Here is an 18612-nt window from a genome sequence, read left to right on the forward strand (position 1 = left end):
CCCACTTGACTTTTTTTCTAAACCCAATAGTCTAGTTGTTTATAACAAATATAAATTTGTGTTTTAGGCCATTAAGGCCATGTTTAAAGTCTAAATGAGTTATATGCATTCTTTATATGGGTTATATGTGGTTTTAGATCTTTTCTGAATACAAGTTTATTATCAAGAAAACCAAACCTCCAAAACCGTGAATACTCAAATTGTTGCTTTATTTTTTTATTTTAAGGGAGCATCATTAGGCCTACAATAGCATGTATGATTTCTGCCTATATGAATTTTCATTTGTGAGCAAATTAAAATCAATCATAAATAGGCTTTGAGTCATATGGGTATTTTACCATTTGTTTTTACAAAATAAGCATAGAACACATTACAAAAAATTGACGCAATAAAATCAAATCGACTGATAATCTTTTACCTGATTTTTTGTGATAAACTTATATCTGGAAAAGAGTAACAGGATATTTAAACAAATTTCCAGAATGTTGAACTGAAATCCACAATTTCCTATGAAAAAATTAATTATTATTCTTTTTTAAATTAATAACTAAACTTTGTTTTTCTTTTGTTTACAGATTGTCATGTTTAGTATTTTGATAAATAATAAAAATTATAAAATAAATAAATAAATATTAGTAGTAGTAGTTGTTGTGGTAGTATATTAGTAGTATTATTAATAGTATTATTCATTCATTTTCTTTCAGCTTAGTCCCTTTTTTTATCAGGGGTCGCCACAACAGAATTAAACTCCATGAATTTATTAAGCATATTTTTTTACACTGCAGATGCAATTCCAGCAAATAATTCTGACTGATTATTCTGACTGATAATTATACATACATAAATACATACACATATATATATATATATATATATATATATATATATATATATATATATATATATATATATATATGTATGTATGTATGTATGTATATATGTATGTATGTATGTATGTATGTATGTAAGTATGTATATGTATGTATGTATGTATAATTATATTATAATTATATAGTACAGTTTAACTTGGCCTTAAACTTACCCACATTTTCACAAATTTTTTTCAGTCACATTTTTTCTTTTTCTTTGTAAATACATTGCAATCTCTCATTAAGGCAAATCGTGAAATGCTAAAGTATAACATGAGCATCCATAAATGAGTAGGAAGACATTTATTAATAAGACCATCTGAACCCCTCCATAAACATGCTCTCCGTTACTCATCTGAATTACATGAAGTCACGCTGACCAGGGAATGTAAGTTCCTCCTCCACAGCAGCTGCTTCTATGTCGAGGCATTGCAACTCTTGTGTATGCAACATTATCTGTGCAACTGTAAACTGCGTAGATTTGATGTCATTTCTGCTGACACAAAATTAATCACAACACCCTTCCCTGAGGAATATATGCTAAGCGTGCTATATATTGCTCACGATTTCTCAGAAAAGCCAGAGAGGATTAAAATGAAGATATAGTGTTAGGGATGAAAGAAAATCATGTTTGTAATATTAAAGAAATAAACATTGTGAGACTGTATGACTGTAAGTGATTTATAGGGACAAATGTTTAAAAATAAATAAATAAATTATTATTTATCAGTTGGCATTTCTGTGTGGAGTTTGCATGTTCTCCCCAGTCTAAACACATGCGATATAGGTGAATTGAATGAACTAAATTGTCCATAGTGTATGTGTGTAAATGATAGTGTATGGGTGTTTTCCACTGTTGGGCTCCAGCTGGAAGGGCATCCTCTGCGTAAAACATATGCTGGATAAATTGGTTTTTCATTCTGCGATCTTAACTGCGCAACAGACATGGCATCGCAATGACATCATGAACTTCCCGCGAGCACCGCATTAACATGCTGGACCCCCAGACATGCAACGCAGTGCTAGTGCCCATCATCCGGGGACAGGAAACCACCACATCCAGAAACGCACGGTCAGAGCGCCATCTTGAAAAGGACAACCCAGGCTTATTGTGGAAACATAGCCCTGCGGACGTTTCTGGAGGCAGCGAAATATGTCCCGGGAGGTACATATTTGTGCAGTTTTTGTTTCCGCGCTTTTTCACGTCTCAAACACCTCTTGGGAGCGAGCGCCATTCGCACCGTTCGCGCCCGCACTGTTCTTGCGCGAAAAGCAACCGATGGCCGCTGTCGAGCGACCATCTGTCCAACTGAGGGACTGAATGACTGAACGATCGTCTGGGCGAAAGGAAAGCAAAAGCCCTCGTCCGATTTTGACGTCACGAACTCACAAACTCATTCGCTTTTATTTTTTGGATTCTGTTTTTTCATCTGTCACAGCCGGCTGGCAAACCAAAAAAATCAAATGCGCACCTCCGGCCACGTAAATCAGGGTCTTCTGAAACGTCCGCGAAGCTACATTTTCAGAATGAGCTTGGGATGGAAAAGGACGTGCTGCACGACTGTGTTGCTTATTTACTGAAATTTGCAACTTTATGAGCACCGCTCTGGAGGACCAGACCCAAAGAACGCCAGGCAAGGAAGAAGCCCAGCTCCAATGTCTGCTGCCGCGTGTACACACTCTGGACCGAGAGACCGCTCTCGTTCGCTCGAAATCGCTGGATATCAGCAGGAGGAACCTTCATCGACTCTCTCAGAAGGCTGTAGAAGTCTCTGAAGTGAAAATTCTGCATCTTCTTGCTTTCGCTGTGCTTTTATGCTAAATTGATTGCAACAAGCATCAGGTGCGCAAGCTGACGCTGCCAATTCATTTGGCATTTCCAGGCCCGTTTACATACTTTATCAGACGATTGGCTTTCTGAACGAAATCCCCATACGTGGATTAAATTCCCCATTCCCCAAGTTCCCCATCCAAAGGGGAATGATTATTACTGTAATTTTGCAGATTAAATAATGTGTTTATATTGATTAATTCATGTAATTATGCCCAAAATTTCTAAAACATTCCATGTTTTATTATACTGATTATCAGTATTTCTGAGCACAATACAGAGCTATTTCCTAGCTGCTTTTTCTTTGCATAAAACAAATGTGACTCGCTACAACTGACATTCTCTACCTGACTCATTCTCCACTGTAACGGGACGCTGGGTGGCCTGTAATTGAGTTAATGTTTCATTAAAACATTGCCTTCAGACAAGATTACCCAGAATACAACATATTTATGGCACACGGAGTCGAGGTGCATTTAAAAATCATCATTCAGTTCTTTCATTGAGAAAAACATTATCAAAACAGTAGTGCTCCTGCCCTCGAGTGAAATTGCTGAAAGATGATTATTAAAAAAACATCATTTACACACAGACTCAAGGTTATTCACACATAAACACACATTTAGTCATTTTAGCATCAGACACACAATGATCAGAGGTGGTAAATACTCAAAGATGATACTCGGGTGAAAGTTACTGACTGAACTTTTTACTAAGTTAAAATACAAGCATATGTCCAAAAATACACTTGAGGTAGAAAGTAAAAATTAAAAAATACTTTAAATTTTAATTGTACTTAAGATTTAAATTATACTTAAGAATGTCTGCATGAACACTTTGCATATGCAGGACTTCTGCCAGCACACGTGTGTAGTGGAAAAAGCAAACACCAAAATGTGTGAATATCAATAAAGAAAATTGCATTTATCAGAAAATGCTTACCAAATGTTTATCAAAAATGCCTTAAATGTTTAGTTTACAATAGCTATCATTTTGTTTTACAATTGGTTTTGTATTATAGAACTTAATAATTATTGTTTATGAATTTCTTTAAACATATGCTTTTAAATGATGATTCATGTTTTAATATGGACTGTTTTTGATAAAATCATAGTCATATTTGTTTTCATAGATATTGTAATAAAGAAGGAGTTGTCCAACACTTAAGTATCTTTTTATGAGAACAATTGTGCACCTTCATTTCAATTGAACCATAAAAGGTACAGAACAGTATTATAAGAGGTCTTTTATATAAGGTTTTACAAAGGTACGAAACTGTTCCTTAAGGAATATTATTTGTACCAAGAATTATTTTACAAGTATAGCAAGAATTGTACATTAAAACAAGAAGTAACTCTTTATCCAATACTGCATGTCTTTAGACTGCTTTCCATCTCCAAATATAATCAATATATTCACTTTAAATCATAAATCCACACAGTTAAAAATGCAGGGTACCATACAACTCATTCATGTTGTCCCAACACATAACAGTTAACTATTATTGGTTGAGTGGTTTGAACGTTAAACAATTAAGTTGTGACAATCTCAAGAATTGTGAAAGAATATTTTAGCCCAAATATTTTAAACAATCAGTTTTTTTTTTTTTGAGTGCAGAGAAACTGAGAATATTCAAAAACACACAGTGTGCACATTTGATTGTTCGTTTACCATACCGAAAAACAAAAAAAATGCAAAACTATAAACAATTTTTTTTTTGTCAAAATAAAATTGTAAGGAGTAAAAAACACAAGTTACATCTTCAGAAATGTACTCAAGTAAAAGTACAGATCCTCCAAAATATGAATCAAGTGAAAATTCTCAAGTATTTTACACCCCTGTCAACAGTCCATTGGTTTTCTACTGTGTCAGCTCTCGGGCTTCGCTGAAATAAAGCTCAGTCTTGGTCAGCAGTAGTGGTGTGGGGCTGAAATGCCCTCATTAGATGGCCTTGTGCTCAGAGGAACGTCTGCCTCATATACATTCTCATTTTCTCAATGGAGAGCAGATAATAAATCAGCACCATAGGCTTCGACTCCACTCTTAGTGCTTTATGGCGGTGCTCAGGCCTGATTGCAGGCTTATACAGATGGCCTCCAGTCCTGCTGTATAGTTGAGGCATATACAAGCATTTGAATCAGTTGTTGTTTGTGTAATGCAGTTCAAAATAATCCTTTATTGTTTGGTTAAAAAGTGGATGTGTTAAAAATAAATCAAAACGTCATTTTTAATAAGTTTGACAATATAAATAAAACTGAAGTTTAAAATAAAGAATTAGTAGTTATTAGCCAAGAATGCATTTAATTAAGTAGTAATAACATTGTCATTATATGTATTTTTATGTTTATATTACATTTGCTATCATTTGACATTTAAACTTAATGTGTAAAATAATTTTCTTTTATTTAATACATAAAGTTAAACTAAATAACAATTAGAAATATTTCTTAAGCAAACTAGCTGGAATAAAATGGAATTTTATAATTACATGCAGTTATAGACATTATTTAGTTTTAGATATTTTTTTTCAAGTAACATATTTTAGTTAACTATAATAACCCTACATTTCTGTTGCCTAAGTTCACTTGGCAATTTAATTTTAAATGTATTATTATTATTTTAAGACCAAATATTTTATTATTACCAATTTATGACTTTACTTACCACAACCAACATGCACTCACCAGCCACTTTATTAGGTACACCTTACTAGTGTACTCCTTGGACCCCCTTTTGCCTTCAGAACTGCCTTAATCATACATTTCATAGATTTATCAAGGTACTGGAAATATTGCTGAGATTCTGGTTCATATTGACATTATAGCATCACACAATTGCTGCGGATTTGTCAGCTGCACATCTATAATGCAAATCTCCCGTTCCACCACATCCCAAAGGGGCTCAATTGCATTGAAATCTGGTCACTGTGGAGGCCATTTGAGTACAGTGAACTCATTGTCATGTTTAAGAAACCAGTCTGAAATGATTCACGCTTTATGACATGGCACGTTATTCTGCTGGAAGGATCCATCAGAAAATGGGTACACTGTGGTCATAAAGGGAAGGACATAGTTACAGTAGCAACAATACTCAGGTAGGCTATGGCATTGACATGATGCTCAAATGGTACTAAGGGGCCCAAAGTGTGCCAAGAAAATGTCCCCCACACCATTACCCCACCAGCAGCCTGAACCGTTGATTTAAGGCAGGATGTATCCATGCTATCTTTTTGTTCATGCCAAATTCTGACCCTATCATCTAAATGTCACAGCCGAAATCGAAACTTATCAGACCAAACAGCATTTTTCCAATCTTCTATTTTCCAATTTTGTTGAGCCTATGCAAATTGTAGCCTCAATTTCCTGTTCTTAGCTGACAGGAGTGGCACCTGGTCTGGTCTCCTGCTGCTGTAGCCCATCCACCTCAAGGTTGGTGGTTGGACGTGTTGTGCATTCAGAGATGCTCTTTTCCTTATACCTCAGTTGTAACGAGTGTAACGAGCTTGAACCAGTCTGACCATTCTCCTCTGACCTCTGACATCTACAAGACATTTGTGCCCACAATACCATCGCTCACTAGATATTTTCTCTTTTTCGGACCATTCTCTGTAAACCCTAGAGATTGTTATGCTTGATAATCCCAGTTTATCAGCAATTTCCGAAATGCTCAGACCAGGTTGATTAGAAAGTTTTGTTAACGAGCAGTTATAGAGGTTTACCTAATTAAGAGGCCGGTGAGTGAATAAGCATTATATTTACTTTAAAAAAAAATATTACACTTTTAATTTCTATATATTCTTTTTACATTTTTTTTTTCTGAACTGGAATGCTTCCAAGGAATTGCCAGTGATCCTGATGTGTAACACGAGAGTGCAGATAAAGCTAGTAAGAGAGGGCAACACACATTAGAGAGGACATGAGCGGACACTCACTCGGTTTAATTACGCAGAAAACAAACAGTGCTTACAAGATTACCCTGAGACGCAGCAGGCCTCCATTAACATGTCAAGCCACACTATGCTCTCATCCATATGTTCAGATGTCAATGCATAACAAACAAATTCTGCATCTCTGTCAACACTTGACCTATAAAGCCTTCATGCAGGCTTGTATCTGCATGATGTTTAAAGGGATAGTTTACCCAAAAATGGAAATTCTGTCATTATTTACTCACCCTTTTACTTATTTACTTCAAATGGCATCTAAAACATGTGTTTGGGAAAGAAAATGTTTGCTAACTAGTGCCATTTCCCTAAACTTAGCTGAAAATGAGCTCTGATATCTCTTTTTATTTTCCCCATTCATTCAGAACGGACCTTCAGGTCACTCGGAAGATGGTGAAATGATAAATTTGTGTCACTTTCTCTTCGCTGATAAGATATACAGCCAGGTACACAACACTCCAATGTAACTTCCGGGTTTCTTCCCACCGCAGCCTCGATTTCGCATATTTAATAATGGCAGCCACGTGAAATCAGTCTATATACATTTCTGGTGAGAGCAAAATATGTCCTAGGAGCTTTGTTTTATTTATTTATTTTTTTGCAGTTTTTGTTTTTCGTGAATCTTCCCAGAGGCTGCTGTGTATGCTTTTTGTGATCTCAAATATCTCTTGCGAGTGCAATTATCATGTAAATCCACTAGAGGCAGCTGTTGACTAACTCACTGATTGTGACTGACCAACCGACCGAAATTTTCAAGGATCACACTACAAACCGAGAGGGTTCCCAAAAAATTTCCCTGAATGCAGCAGCTACATCGACAAAATGGTATAAGTATTTCTTGGCATTATTAAGAATTCTTTTTTAAAAACGATAAAACAGAAAACTGCTAAATTTGGCCATCTATAATCCATAATAATTAGGTCCACACAGAATCTGTGCATGCAGAAATCTGCAGATTTCCGCAGATTGATAACCCATCATTGTGTCTATTTATTTACTTGTGTAAATGTGTGTAAATATATTAGAGGTGTGAACCTATACTGGTCTCACGGTTCAGTTCGGTTACGATTATCATGCCTTCGATTCGGTTCAATTCGATATCTTGATGCATCACGGTGCATTGACGATGCTTTCTATATACAGTGTTATATTTAAGGGGGGAGGCTATAACAAGCTGTCCGTATAAACACACAGACACACAGCACCACACTGTCTCTCATTCAAACACATACACAAACATAGACAGCACCAAACAAACAAACACACACACACACACACACACACTTAAGCCCTCGCAACAGGGAGAGCTCGCGCTGAGCCGAGCAGATTAACAAAAAAAAAAAAAAAGAAGCACTTTTCGACGGTCCCTTACTGAGAGTTATTGAAACTATTATGTTTAGAAATGTGATACAAAAAACTCTCTGTTAAACAGAAATTGGAGACAAAATAAACAGCGGGCTAATACGCAAGAGATTAGCTTTGTTTACCAATTAAGTTGATCTTGTAATTGGATTTGCATTGTAAACATTAAATAGAAATTAAAAATATATTATTTTTTATTTCATATATAAATTTTTTGCAAAAATGTCTGCAGATTCTGTCTGGCCCTAATAATAACTATATTGTATAGTAGTCCCACAACATACTTTTACATCTGTCACTTGATGACCCTCAAATACCCTTTCAGAAAAGTCCAATGGCTGGGAATTATCTGTTTACAGTGTCTGGTATAATGTTAATGTTGTTTCCTTGTATTTACATGAATAGGCCAATTTGTAAATGCACAGTACAGTTACGAGCTTATTGCCACATTATATCATTATGATAAAATGATATTGTTGTCTTTAGTGATTTCCTGAAGATGAAAACCAAAAAAATAATGTAACTGGAATAACTACAGAACAATCTGTAATTATTCCAGAACTACATACAGAACTACAGTTACAATCGTCGATTATTCTGAAGGGGGGTGCTCTAAAGGACAATATTTGTCAGTTATATTTTTTCAGAGATTAAAGAATCATAGAAAGATTAATTATTTTATTCAAACCCATTCCTTACAAATTCAAAGAAACTGCGAACTTTCAAGTGGTCTCTGTATTTTTCCCTTAACTGTAAGGATACATAATGCACTTATGAACCCCTGTGCAGATGCTCTGTAAAGCGAGCGCTCTTCTGGGAGATTAACAATTGATTTTAAGTTGGCTGACACTCGGCAGAATTTGCATACAGTTTAAGGACACAGTACTTTGCTGAACATAAAGTCAAGGGTAAGCACAATTTGTGATTAATCCCTTCACTAATAGCATATTTCGCCTTGATAATGAATGTTATGTTTGCACTTGACTAAGCACTTTAAGAAGCGGTACACAATACGACAGTAATATGTTTTGTAAGTAATGCAGTCAGTTGATGGGGCTGAATAAAATGGCGCGTTCACACAAACGGACAGCCGAGCGATTCTGACAGCGAGTGAAATTAGAGGAATAACAGCGCTGGATGTGGCCTTGACCTTTAACACCCCCCTGTCAGATGTAAAGTGGGCCTTCGGAGCACTGTCACACAGACTTAATGCCCTCATTCGCTGCTTATTACACTCTGAGTCACATCCATGTGGCTCCACAGGGCACAGCAAAGCCAAGTTGCCCCACATATCCACTAAACAAGCCACCCTGTAATGTGCCAGGACTTTAAAAAGTGATACTCATCGTTTTCTTCTGAGGCTAGCAGTGAAATGATTGGCTGCATAGGCCTGTGGTTTGTTGTAAAGGCATCTTCCATATTTGTTTTCCCCCTCAATACCGAGAGATCAAAAAGATGAAGTGGAACAGTAGAAGCTGCTCTTTGGAGTCTATCAGTCCAAATCCTTCATTTTGAACCGTGTTAAGTTGTTTTAATCAGTACATCATTAACTGAAGAATAACTCTGATTGGATTATTTAATTTATTTAATTTAGTCTTCATTTAGTCAAGTCAGACTTGCCGGATCATTTGAATCAGTGAATCATTAATTGGAGACTCATCCTGTTCATCCTGTGTCTATCAGATGGGAATAAAGCCCATCATCAGATTATTTGTGAACTGATTATTTTAGCCATCTCTAAAGACATCAACGTGTATTTCACAAACCATAAACCTTATGTTTTTATTGCCACCTTAAACAATGATTAGGACCTTCTTTTAATTTTCTGTGGATTTATTTGCCTCAATTTTGTGTGTGTGTGTGTGTGTGTGTGTGTGTGTGTGTGTGTGTGTGTGTGTGTGTGTGTGTGTGTGTGTGTGTGTGTGTGTGTGTGTGTCACAGCTAAACAACAACAACAACAATTCATTACCAAACGATCCACCTTTAAAATGATTCACATATATCACACACATACAGTCTCTCTTTTCTCACAGCACCCCCAGCAGTGCACCAGGTTATTCAAATAGATCAGCTACAATTAAAATAAAGGCATTAAAAATTTAAGATTCTATTGAGGCCATTCCAGTTTGCTAGTACTTTATGTCTATTTAAATGTGTGAAACACACATAACCTAAAACACACATTAATTGATTGAAAACACCAAATCAAATAGTGATTTATGAGAAGCACCGCACTCTTCTTTCAGTGCAAGTCATTGCGGGAAGTAGATGTTAAAAACACTCTAATCACACCGGTGTGATCATACTGTGTGCTCCAGGGAACAGTGATTCTTCTGCATACCACTAGAAGAAAAGTAGCATATTATCACACTTAATGCCTTTCAAGGGGTTACCCTTCAAAGTGTCTTCTTCGAAGAGATTTGGGCATACTAATGAGCCCTTCTGAATGGAATGCAATCACCAATCAGAATCCATGCAAAGGATTGCAGGGGTTTGATGTGTCTATCAGTTGTACCCTTCCAAATCCTTCCTTTCAAAAGGCCCTTTGGAGAAGTAAGTTTTGAGCCAGTAGGTTTGGAATTACACTTCAATATGTTGGCCATGATTGTTTTCCCATATGCCATTCAGGGGCCGATATATCCCATCTGGATTCAGTCAATCTAACTGGATCATTTGAATTAGTGAATCATTAAGTGCAAGTCTGCAGCTAATGACTCACTGACTCAAATGATATGGACATAGATTGTAAGTCATGACTGTCAGACTGTACGTGTTAGTCCATGGCCAAAGAAAGCTGCAAAATAGTCCAGACCTACTACTGTTTGAAGGTTTGGCTAAGTAACATTAGGAATGACCCTTTCAAAATGGCGACCATGATTTTTCTCTTTCTCGTGTTTACATTAGGCTGTATATGGTTAATTACTTTTAAAAATGGTGTAATGAATATTATAATAATTTAGGATAATAATGATGCACTCAAACAAAAGGTTTTCACTTATCAAGTAAAAATAATATACTTAAAACTTCAGGAAAACAACCCTTTTTTAAATATTAAAAATTAAAAACCTCTGGAACTTTTAACATATTCAGTATGCACCATTAGAATATTAGAGTGTCTTGCTCAGGGAAAAGAAGGAGTACTTATTCTGCAGTATGGCCTGAGCTTGATAAATTAATTCATGCTTTTAAATTAATCTGTTAAAAACACTTCTATGCCAGAGGATGTTTTACCAAGTACAGAGTTTCGTTTGGTTCCATTTCAGTTATTTACCTCAAAGCTGTGATGAACTCAGCATTTTGTTTGGCAGCTAAACTCCAAACCTAATCATGCACTATAGACCTTTTTCCTTTAGTTATTTTCTTTCTTTTCAACAAGGAGCAGAAGCCCCCAAACACCCACATAGATACACACATTCATACATTATTAGCTTTTTTTTTTTTTTTTACTTTTTTTTAAACAAACAACATTATTTACTGACACACCCTCCTTCCCTAAACGCAACCAATAGTGTTTAACCAATAGTGTTTTCAAAAGCACAGATTGACACTCCCACTTCCTCCCTAAACCTAACCGCATTGTTTTTAAAAGCAATCCAGAATAAGAAAAGCCCCTTAATTTTTACCATGTTTCCAGATTTGACCACATTCTCACCCTGTTATTTACTTTATTATTTTATTTTTCAGCTTTTGTTTTTGTCTTACCCAGTTTCTGGAAATGTTCTTTGCCAGACTTAAACCCTGTCATCACGGTCAACTCCTCTCTGCATCTCAAGTCTGCTGACGTACATGGCGAGCTACAGAACAAACTGGTCACAGCCGGAAAGTCATCCATACAAAGGTAAGCAGTCAGCTGGTAAGCATGTAAAGGAACGGCTTTATACCACCCCGTAGCATTCGTTTTAAAAATGAAATGCAACTATATGTACTTCTGGCTACATAATTTGTGATCTCCAGAAACATATATAGTGATACGTTCTCAGAATGAGCTTGTTGCAACAATCTTATTCTCTCTTTACTACTTATTTTTAAAATTCCTAAAAATGTTTTTGTCCTGTCACTGTCATTGTGTTGTACTGTGAAAGCTGTCACAAAATCATGTGTAAAACATAACTACAGTACCAATAAATCTTGTTCTGACTCTGATTAGATTAGGAATATTATAGTTATATTAACACAATATATGATTTATAAATTAACACAATCATATATATATATATATATATATATATATATATATATATATATATATATATATATATAAATATAAAATACACTAAAAATAAAGATTACAATGTGAAACCAAAGCCCCTTTAAGACAAGTCATTTTACTCAGCAGCCATCTTTTAAACGCCCCGCAGTTTGTGCAAACATTCTGTTTGAATGGGATAACATCAAATTCTTCAAAACTGTTTACCAAGCTTACAAATACATTACATATTTGTGATCACCCATAAAATGAAAGAACATTTTTAATTCAATTCAATTCACCTTTATTTGTATAGCGCTTTTACAATGTAGTTTGTGTCAAAGCAGCTTCACATAAAAGATCATAGTAAATAGAACAGTGTAGTTCTGTAACGCCGGGGAGTAACACCACAACAGAAGGTAGGATCCAAATGCAGGTTTATTCAAAGTCAGGCAAGCGATGGTCAACACAGGTGCAAACAGGTATTTGGAGACAGTCCAGAATCACAGTCGAATACAGGCTAGAGGTCAGAAAGGCAGGCGGCAGGCAAAGACAAAGAGGCTAACGGTCGGTACACAAGATAACAAGACTGGGAAAACGCGTTGTAATGCTACTTAACAGTGAACAAGACTCGGCAAACTGAAGGAGTGAATGTGTGGCTTAAATAGTGTGTGTTAATCAGTCTCTGAAAGTCCTCAGGTGTGAATGTAAATCAAGCTAAATGAGAAAGCAGGTGTGTGGGCGAAGAGCATGTATGAAGTTGAAGTCCATTTACAAACACATTTGTAGTTCTGTGAGTGAGAATGTTTTCCAGCGACCTCTGGTGGTTAGCGAACGCTGGTGATCATGACATAACCCCCTCTTTAAGGAGTGGATTCCAGACACTCCTAATACTGTTCAGGCGGGAGGTGGAGCGGAGGCGGAACAGGGGGAGGGATAGAGGGCCAGGACCATGCAGCGGGGGCATACCTGAAGCATGGAGCTGAGGCGGGCCTGGAGCGTGGAGCTGCGGAGGGCCTGGAGCGTGGAGCTGCGGAGGGCCTGGAGCGTGGAGCTGCGGAGGGCCTGGAGCGTGGAGCTGCGGAGGGCCTGGAGCGTGGAGCTGCGGAGGACCTGGAGCTGCGGAGGACCTGGAGCGTGGAGCTGCGGAGGACCTGGAGCGTGGAGCTGCGGAGGACCTAGAGCGTGGAGCTGCGGAGGACCTAGAGCGTGGAGCTGCGGAGGACCTAGAGCGTGGAGCTGCGGAGGACCTAGAGCGTGGAGCTGCAGTGGGTCTGGAACCTGGAGCTCTGGTATATCTGGGGGCTTGGGTTCAGCAGGCAAAGAAGGGTTAAACACCCACATTGGGTCGGGAGGCTTTGGTTCATAGAGCACTGGCATCTCTTTCAACCCCAGTTGGTCAGGAGGCTTGGACACAGGAAGCACTAGCAGTTCTTCAAACCCTAATAGGTCGGGAGGCTTGAAAACAGGAGGTACTGGCAGTTCTTCAAACCCCAGTGTGTCGGGAGTCCTAGGCACAGGAGGCACTGGCAGTTCTTCAAACCCCAGTGGGTCAGGATGCTCTGGGAGGTCATATGGCTCTGGGAAATCACATGGCACTGACATCTCTGAGAAGTAACACAGCTCTGGCGGCGGCGGCCATTCAGGAAGCTCAGGCGGCGACGGCGGCCATACTGGAAGCTCGGGCGGTGGCGGCTCTGGCAGCTCTAGCGGCAGCGGCACTGGCAGCTCTGAAGGGTCTGGCAGCTCTGGAGGGTCTGGCAGCTCTGGAGGGTCTGGCAGCTCTGGAGGGTCTGGCAGCTCTGGAGGGTCTGGCAGCTCTGGAGGGTCTGGCAGCACTGGAGGGTCTGGCAGCACTGGAGGGTCTGGCAGCTCTGGAGGGTCTGGCAGCTCTGGAGGGTCTGGCAGCTCTGGAGGGTCTGGCGGGTCTGGCAGCACTGAAGGGTCTGGCAGCACTGGAGGTGGCGGTGACAGCTCTGGAGGGTCTGGCAGCACTGAAGGGTCTGGCAGCACTGGAGGTGGCGGTGACAGCTCTGGCAGTAACAGCTCTGGTGGTGGCATCAGCTCTGGTAACTCAGGTGGTGGTGGCCATTCTGGTGGCTCAGGTGATGGTATTTCAGGAACTAAAACAGGAACTATGGCAGGAACAGACAAGGAACAGGAAACCATCTTGTGAGCTGGTGGCAGATTGGCGCTTACCACATTGTGAGCTGGAGGGCTGGTTGTGACAACTTTGTGAGCTGGAGGACTGGAGTCGGCCATCTTGTAAGCTGGAAGACTGGAGGCGGCCATCTTGTTAGCTAGAGGACAGGAGGTGGCCATTTTGTGAGCTGGAGGACTGGAAGACTGATAAACTGGAGACAGGAATACAGGTGATGCAAGCATAATAACATTACTGGGTAGCCCCATTGCCGGTGGGTCTTGCTGTCTATTGCCCCCCCCAAAAAAATATTTAGGGGTGTCCTCCACCTTGCCAACAGTGAAGGGGGACCCACTCATTTGCAGTGCAAGATCGATGTAGTATTCTAATGTCTCATGGGGTTCATGCAATCGCATTGTTGTGTACAATGGTTCAGACAGTCATCTGTGAAAAAAAGATCATCAGGCATAACTCACTCGATGTTGTTAAATGTGCCAGATTGATGAAATCCTCCACGTACTCCTCAATGGACCGTGCTTCCTGACGTAAACACATGATCTTGATACCTGCTGGATCCATTGTGTGGCCGAGTCTTCTGTAACGCCGGGGAGTAACACCACAACAGAAGGTAGGATCCAAATGCAGGTTTATTCAAAGTCAGGCAAGCGATGGTCAACACAGGTGCAAACAGGTATTTGGAGACAGTCCAGAATCACAGTCGAATACAGGCTAGAGGTCAGAAAGGCAGGCGGCAGGCAAAGACAAAGAGGCTAACAAGGCTAACGGTCGGTACACAAGATAACAAGACTGGGAAAAGGCGTTGTAATGCTACTTAACAGTGAACAAGACTCGGCAAACTGAAGAAGTGAATGTGTGGCTTAAATAGTGTGTGTTAATCAGTCTCTGAAAGTCCTCAGGTGTGAATGTAAATCAAGCTAAATGAGAAAGCAGGTGTGTGGGCGAAGAGCATGTATGAAGTTGAAGTCCTCCATTTACAAACACATTTGTAGTTCTGTGAGTGAGAATGTTTTCCAGCGACCTCTGGTGGTTAGCGATCGCTGGTGATCATGACAAGTTCAGTTTTTTAGAGTTTAAGTTCAGTTCAGTTTAGCTCAGTTCAGTGTGGTTAATAATGGCTACTGAGAGTCCAAACACTGAAGAGCAAATCCATCGATGCACAGCTCTATAGATCCTGAACCATGCAAGCTGGTGGCGACAGCGGCGAGGAAAAAAAATTCACCAATTGGCAAAAGTGAAAAAAAAGAAACTAGAGAGAACCAGGCTCAGTTGGGCACAACCATTTCTCCACTGGCCAAACGTCTTGTGCAGAGCTGCATTCTAGGTCAGTCTCTCCACTCCTCTATGACTGTGACAGTAGGGTTTAGGGTTTGGGTGGGGGTAGGCGTTAAAAAATACAATAAATGGGAAATTTAATAATATAAATAATTCTCGTTAAGGTGACGCAGTGGCGCAGTTGGTAGTGCTGTCGCCTCACAGCAAGAAGTTCAATGGTTCGAGCCTTGGCTGGGTCAGGCGGCGTGACCCATGAGTGTGTGTGAATGAGCGTGTGTGGATGTTTCCCAGAGATGGGTTGCGGCTTGAAGGGCATCCGCTGCGTAAAACGTGGTGGATAAGTTTGCAGTTCATTCTGCTGTGGCGTCCCTAGATTAATAAAGGGACTAAGCCGAAAAGAAAATGAATGAATGAATGATTTCTCATTTACTTCCGGCCACAACCATGTCTGATTTAGCAAAAAACAATTCATGAGACAATTCATGAATGGGAGTGAAGTGACGCAAGTGACGCAGGTAGGTCACGTGACCATGACAAAATGGCGGATGTGGTATGTCCAAAATCCATTTATACTTTTCACATTCCCACTATATAGAACATACTTTTCTAACGGCTGAGTAGTACGATGGTGAACCTCCTCCAGAGGTGACAGCGACTCTTTGTTTATAAGTTTTTGGGGCATTTGAGTGGTTGCTGTCATGTGACATGCGTTTGACCAGAGAGGCTGCACCTCGTGTTTGTTTCATACAGATTACAAACCCAATAAACTTTTGTTGTGCACTTGGTTCATTTCAAAGCACAGATTTCAAACTATTTTTTTCTTCAGATTTATGACAGTGAGAAAGTTCACTGAGATTCCAGTGAATTAAACTGATCTCATACTGTATTTGTAGACTTTATTTGTTAATTTTATTTCATTAACTTTTTTGGAGAGTTAAATCATATTAAATATGGGAATGTAGGATAATGTACAGTAGAATTGTACAGTAAATACTGTAGGTAGATTGTCCAAACATTACTACTTCGTGGTAATGCACAGCAATAGACCCATGTGCGTGTCTCACTGTAGCTTTGAATGTTTTCTAATCATTTTTATTTTGTGTAAAATTTTAGATCACATGCTCAGCTGATGTTTGATTGAAACGCTTAAAAGGCTTTACAAAAGGAGTGAGAAGCAATTGCTGAAATTCTAATTGGGCATCATGGTGTTTTTGAAATCATCGGTCTCCATGTTCAGTTCTCAGCAGGTTCAGTGTAATATCCACTGTAATTGCTGGCTATGGAAAGTGTTGGGGTGTCAGACACTCCAAGGCTTGGAGGAAAAAGGAGGGAGAAAAAGGGAGAGGACACTGTCAAGGAGAGCAGTCATCTTCATTATCCCACAACCCTGTTACTGACACAGACCGTCACTTTTACACAACGCCATGCTTCATCTACTGTGATCCCTCACAAGAGTCTGAGCGCTGCGTGGAATATTAACAAGGCTGCCTTCAGTCTTTCCATAGGCCCCGAGTGCTTGGGTAAGAACAAAGCAAATATTGCCCTGTCATTCCTGCAAATGGGGCCATCGAGGTGCTTGCTTGAATAAAGAAAGTCATTGAAGAAATGATTACATGTCTGGAGATCAGTGATGGCCTAATTGCTTCAAAGGGGATAAATCATGTTTTGTATGCATTGTTCGCAATGATAGCTTACACATGAACTGCGTTCCAATCGTCAGGGTCCTTACTGCTATTTATCTCGTGAGAATGTTTACTTCACTTGACTGTGTGTTCATTTGGAACAGCTTTTAAATGTCTAAAGATCAAAGGAGTCTAAAACATATTAGAAATTACTATGGTTTTATTAACATGAGTATATATAATGCAGTATACGCTGTTTGAAAGTTTGTGAAATCCTTATAAAATCACTGAAAATGTCAGTAATCAACACTATCTCATGACAATTTGTAAGTTTTTGATTTAGTGGCTAATTCCTATGAATTCCTTCAATTTCGTTTGTTTTATTTAGTATGATTTGTTTATCCTCTAATCCTCTAATGATGGTTAGGTTTGGTGCCATGCCTCCTTTTAAAAATCCTACATTTTCATAAAACTGAACTCGTATAAACTTGTATGAATCAGCCACTAAACTGACAGTTACATTTCCTTGTTAAATTAGGCTGGAATATTTTCTGGAGCATCTGTGTACTTTTGAATCTTTTTTAATGGTTGTATTTGAGTTTCTTAAATGTAATTTGAAATACTAAGCTGAGTGATAAATCTGCATTGCAGTGTTTAGTTCATCCTAAAATGAAACATTTACTCAATCTCGTGTCATCCCAATTATTTTAGTTGTTTTCTTTTGGAACAAAAATGAAGATGTTTTAAATCAAATCTGAGTAATTTCTGTCCAATTATTGAATTCACCTTCAAACTATTCTTGAAATGCTAAAGAAAATTGCCTGAAAACCCATGGGGTTAATTCCAGCATAAGGTCATTCTGAAAATGTAGTCCTATATACATTTCTGCAAATCGCAAATTATGTAGCCAGAGGAACGTATGAAGGCATTTCATCTTTAAAACAAATGCTACGGCGTCGTATGATGCCATTCCTTTTCATGCTTACCACCTGACCACATACCTCCGTATGAATGGCTTTCCTACTGTTACCAGTTTGTCCAGTGCCTCATCATGTTTGTCGGCGGACTTGAGAAGCAGAGAGGAGTTGACTACGACAACAGGGTTTGAGCCAGAATAAGAACAGTTCCAGAAAGTGGGTAAGACAAAAACAGAAGCCAAAAAATAAAATAACCAGTAAATAACAGGGTAAGAATGTGGTTGAATCTGAAAACATAGTAAAAATCTGGCGAGGGCTTTTCTTTTTCTGTATTGCTTTCTAAAACTGTCGGTTGGGTTTAGTGAAGTGGGTGGCGGTTTAATCTGTGCTTTTGAAAACACTATTGGTTGGGTTTAGGCAAGGAGGAGGGTGGGTCGGTCAATTGGTCA

At 38.9% G+C, this 18612-nt stretch overlaps 1 protein-coding gene across 12 annotated transcripts in view; it reads left to right on the forward strand.

The window, feature by feature from the left end:
- Positions 1 to 18612, forward strand: part of LOC147831920 (uncharacterized) — a 99201-nt gene that overhangs the window by 41693 nt on the left and 38896 nt on the right. For 2 of the 12 annotated variants that reach the window (XM_087301338.1, XM_087301337.1), the window contains exon 4: positions 11735 to 11843. The exons of 6 other annotated variants lie outside the window; for them this stretch is intronic. In XM_087301338.1, coding sequence (XP_087157464.1) covers positions 11792 to 11843 — 52 coding nt within the window. In that variant the 5' untranslated portion in view covers positions 11735 to 11791. Of the gene's footprint in view, positions 1 to 11689; positions 11844 to 16737; positions 17932 to 18612 lie in introns of those variants that run through there. 4 more of the 12 variants (XR_015520341.1, XR_015520342.1, XR_015520350.1 and 1 more) reach the window with 4 other exon arrangements.

The sequence above is a fragment of the Danio rerio genome, chromosome 21 (genome assembly GCF_052040795.2).
Source record: "Danio rerio strain M-AB ecotype USA chromosome 21, GRCz13ab, whole genome shotgun sequence".
NCBI classification, from domain to species: domain Eukaryota; kingdom Metazoa; phylum Chordata; class Actinopteri; order Cypriniformes; family Danionidae; genus Danio; species Danio rerio.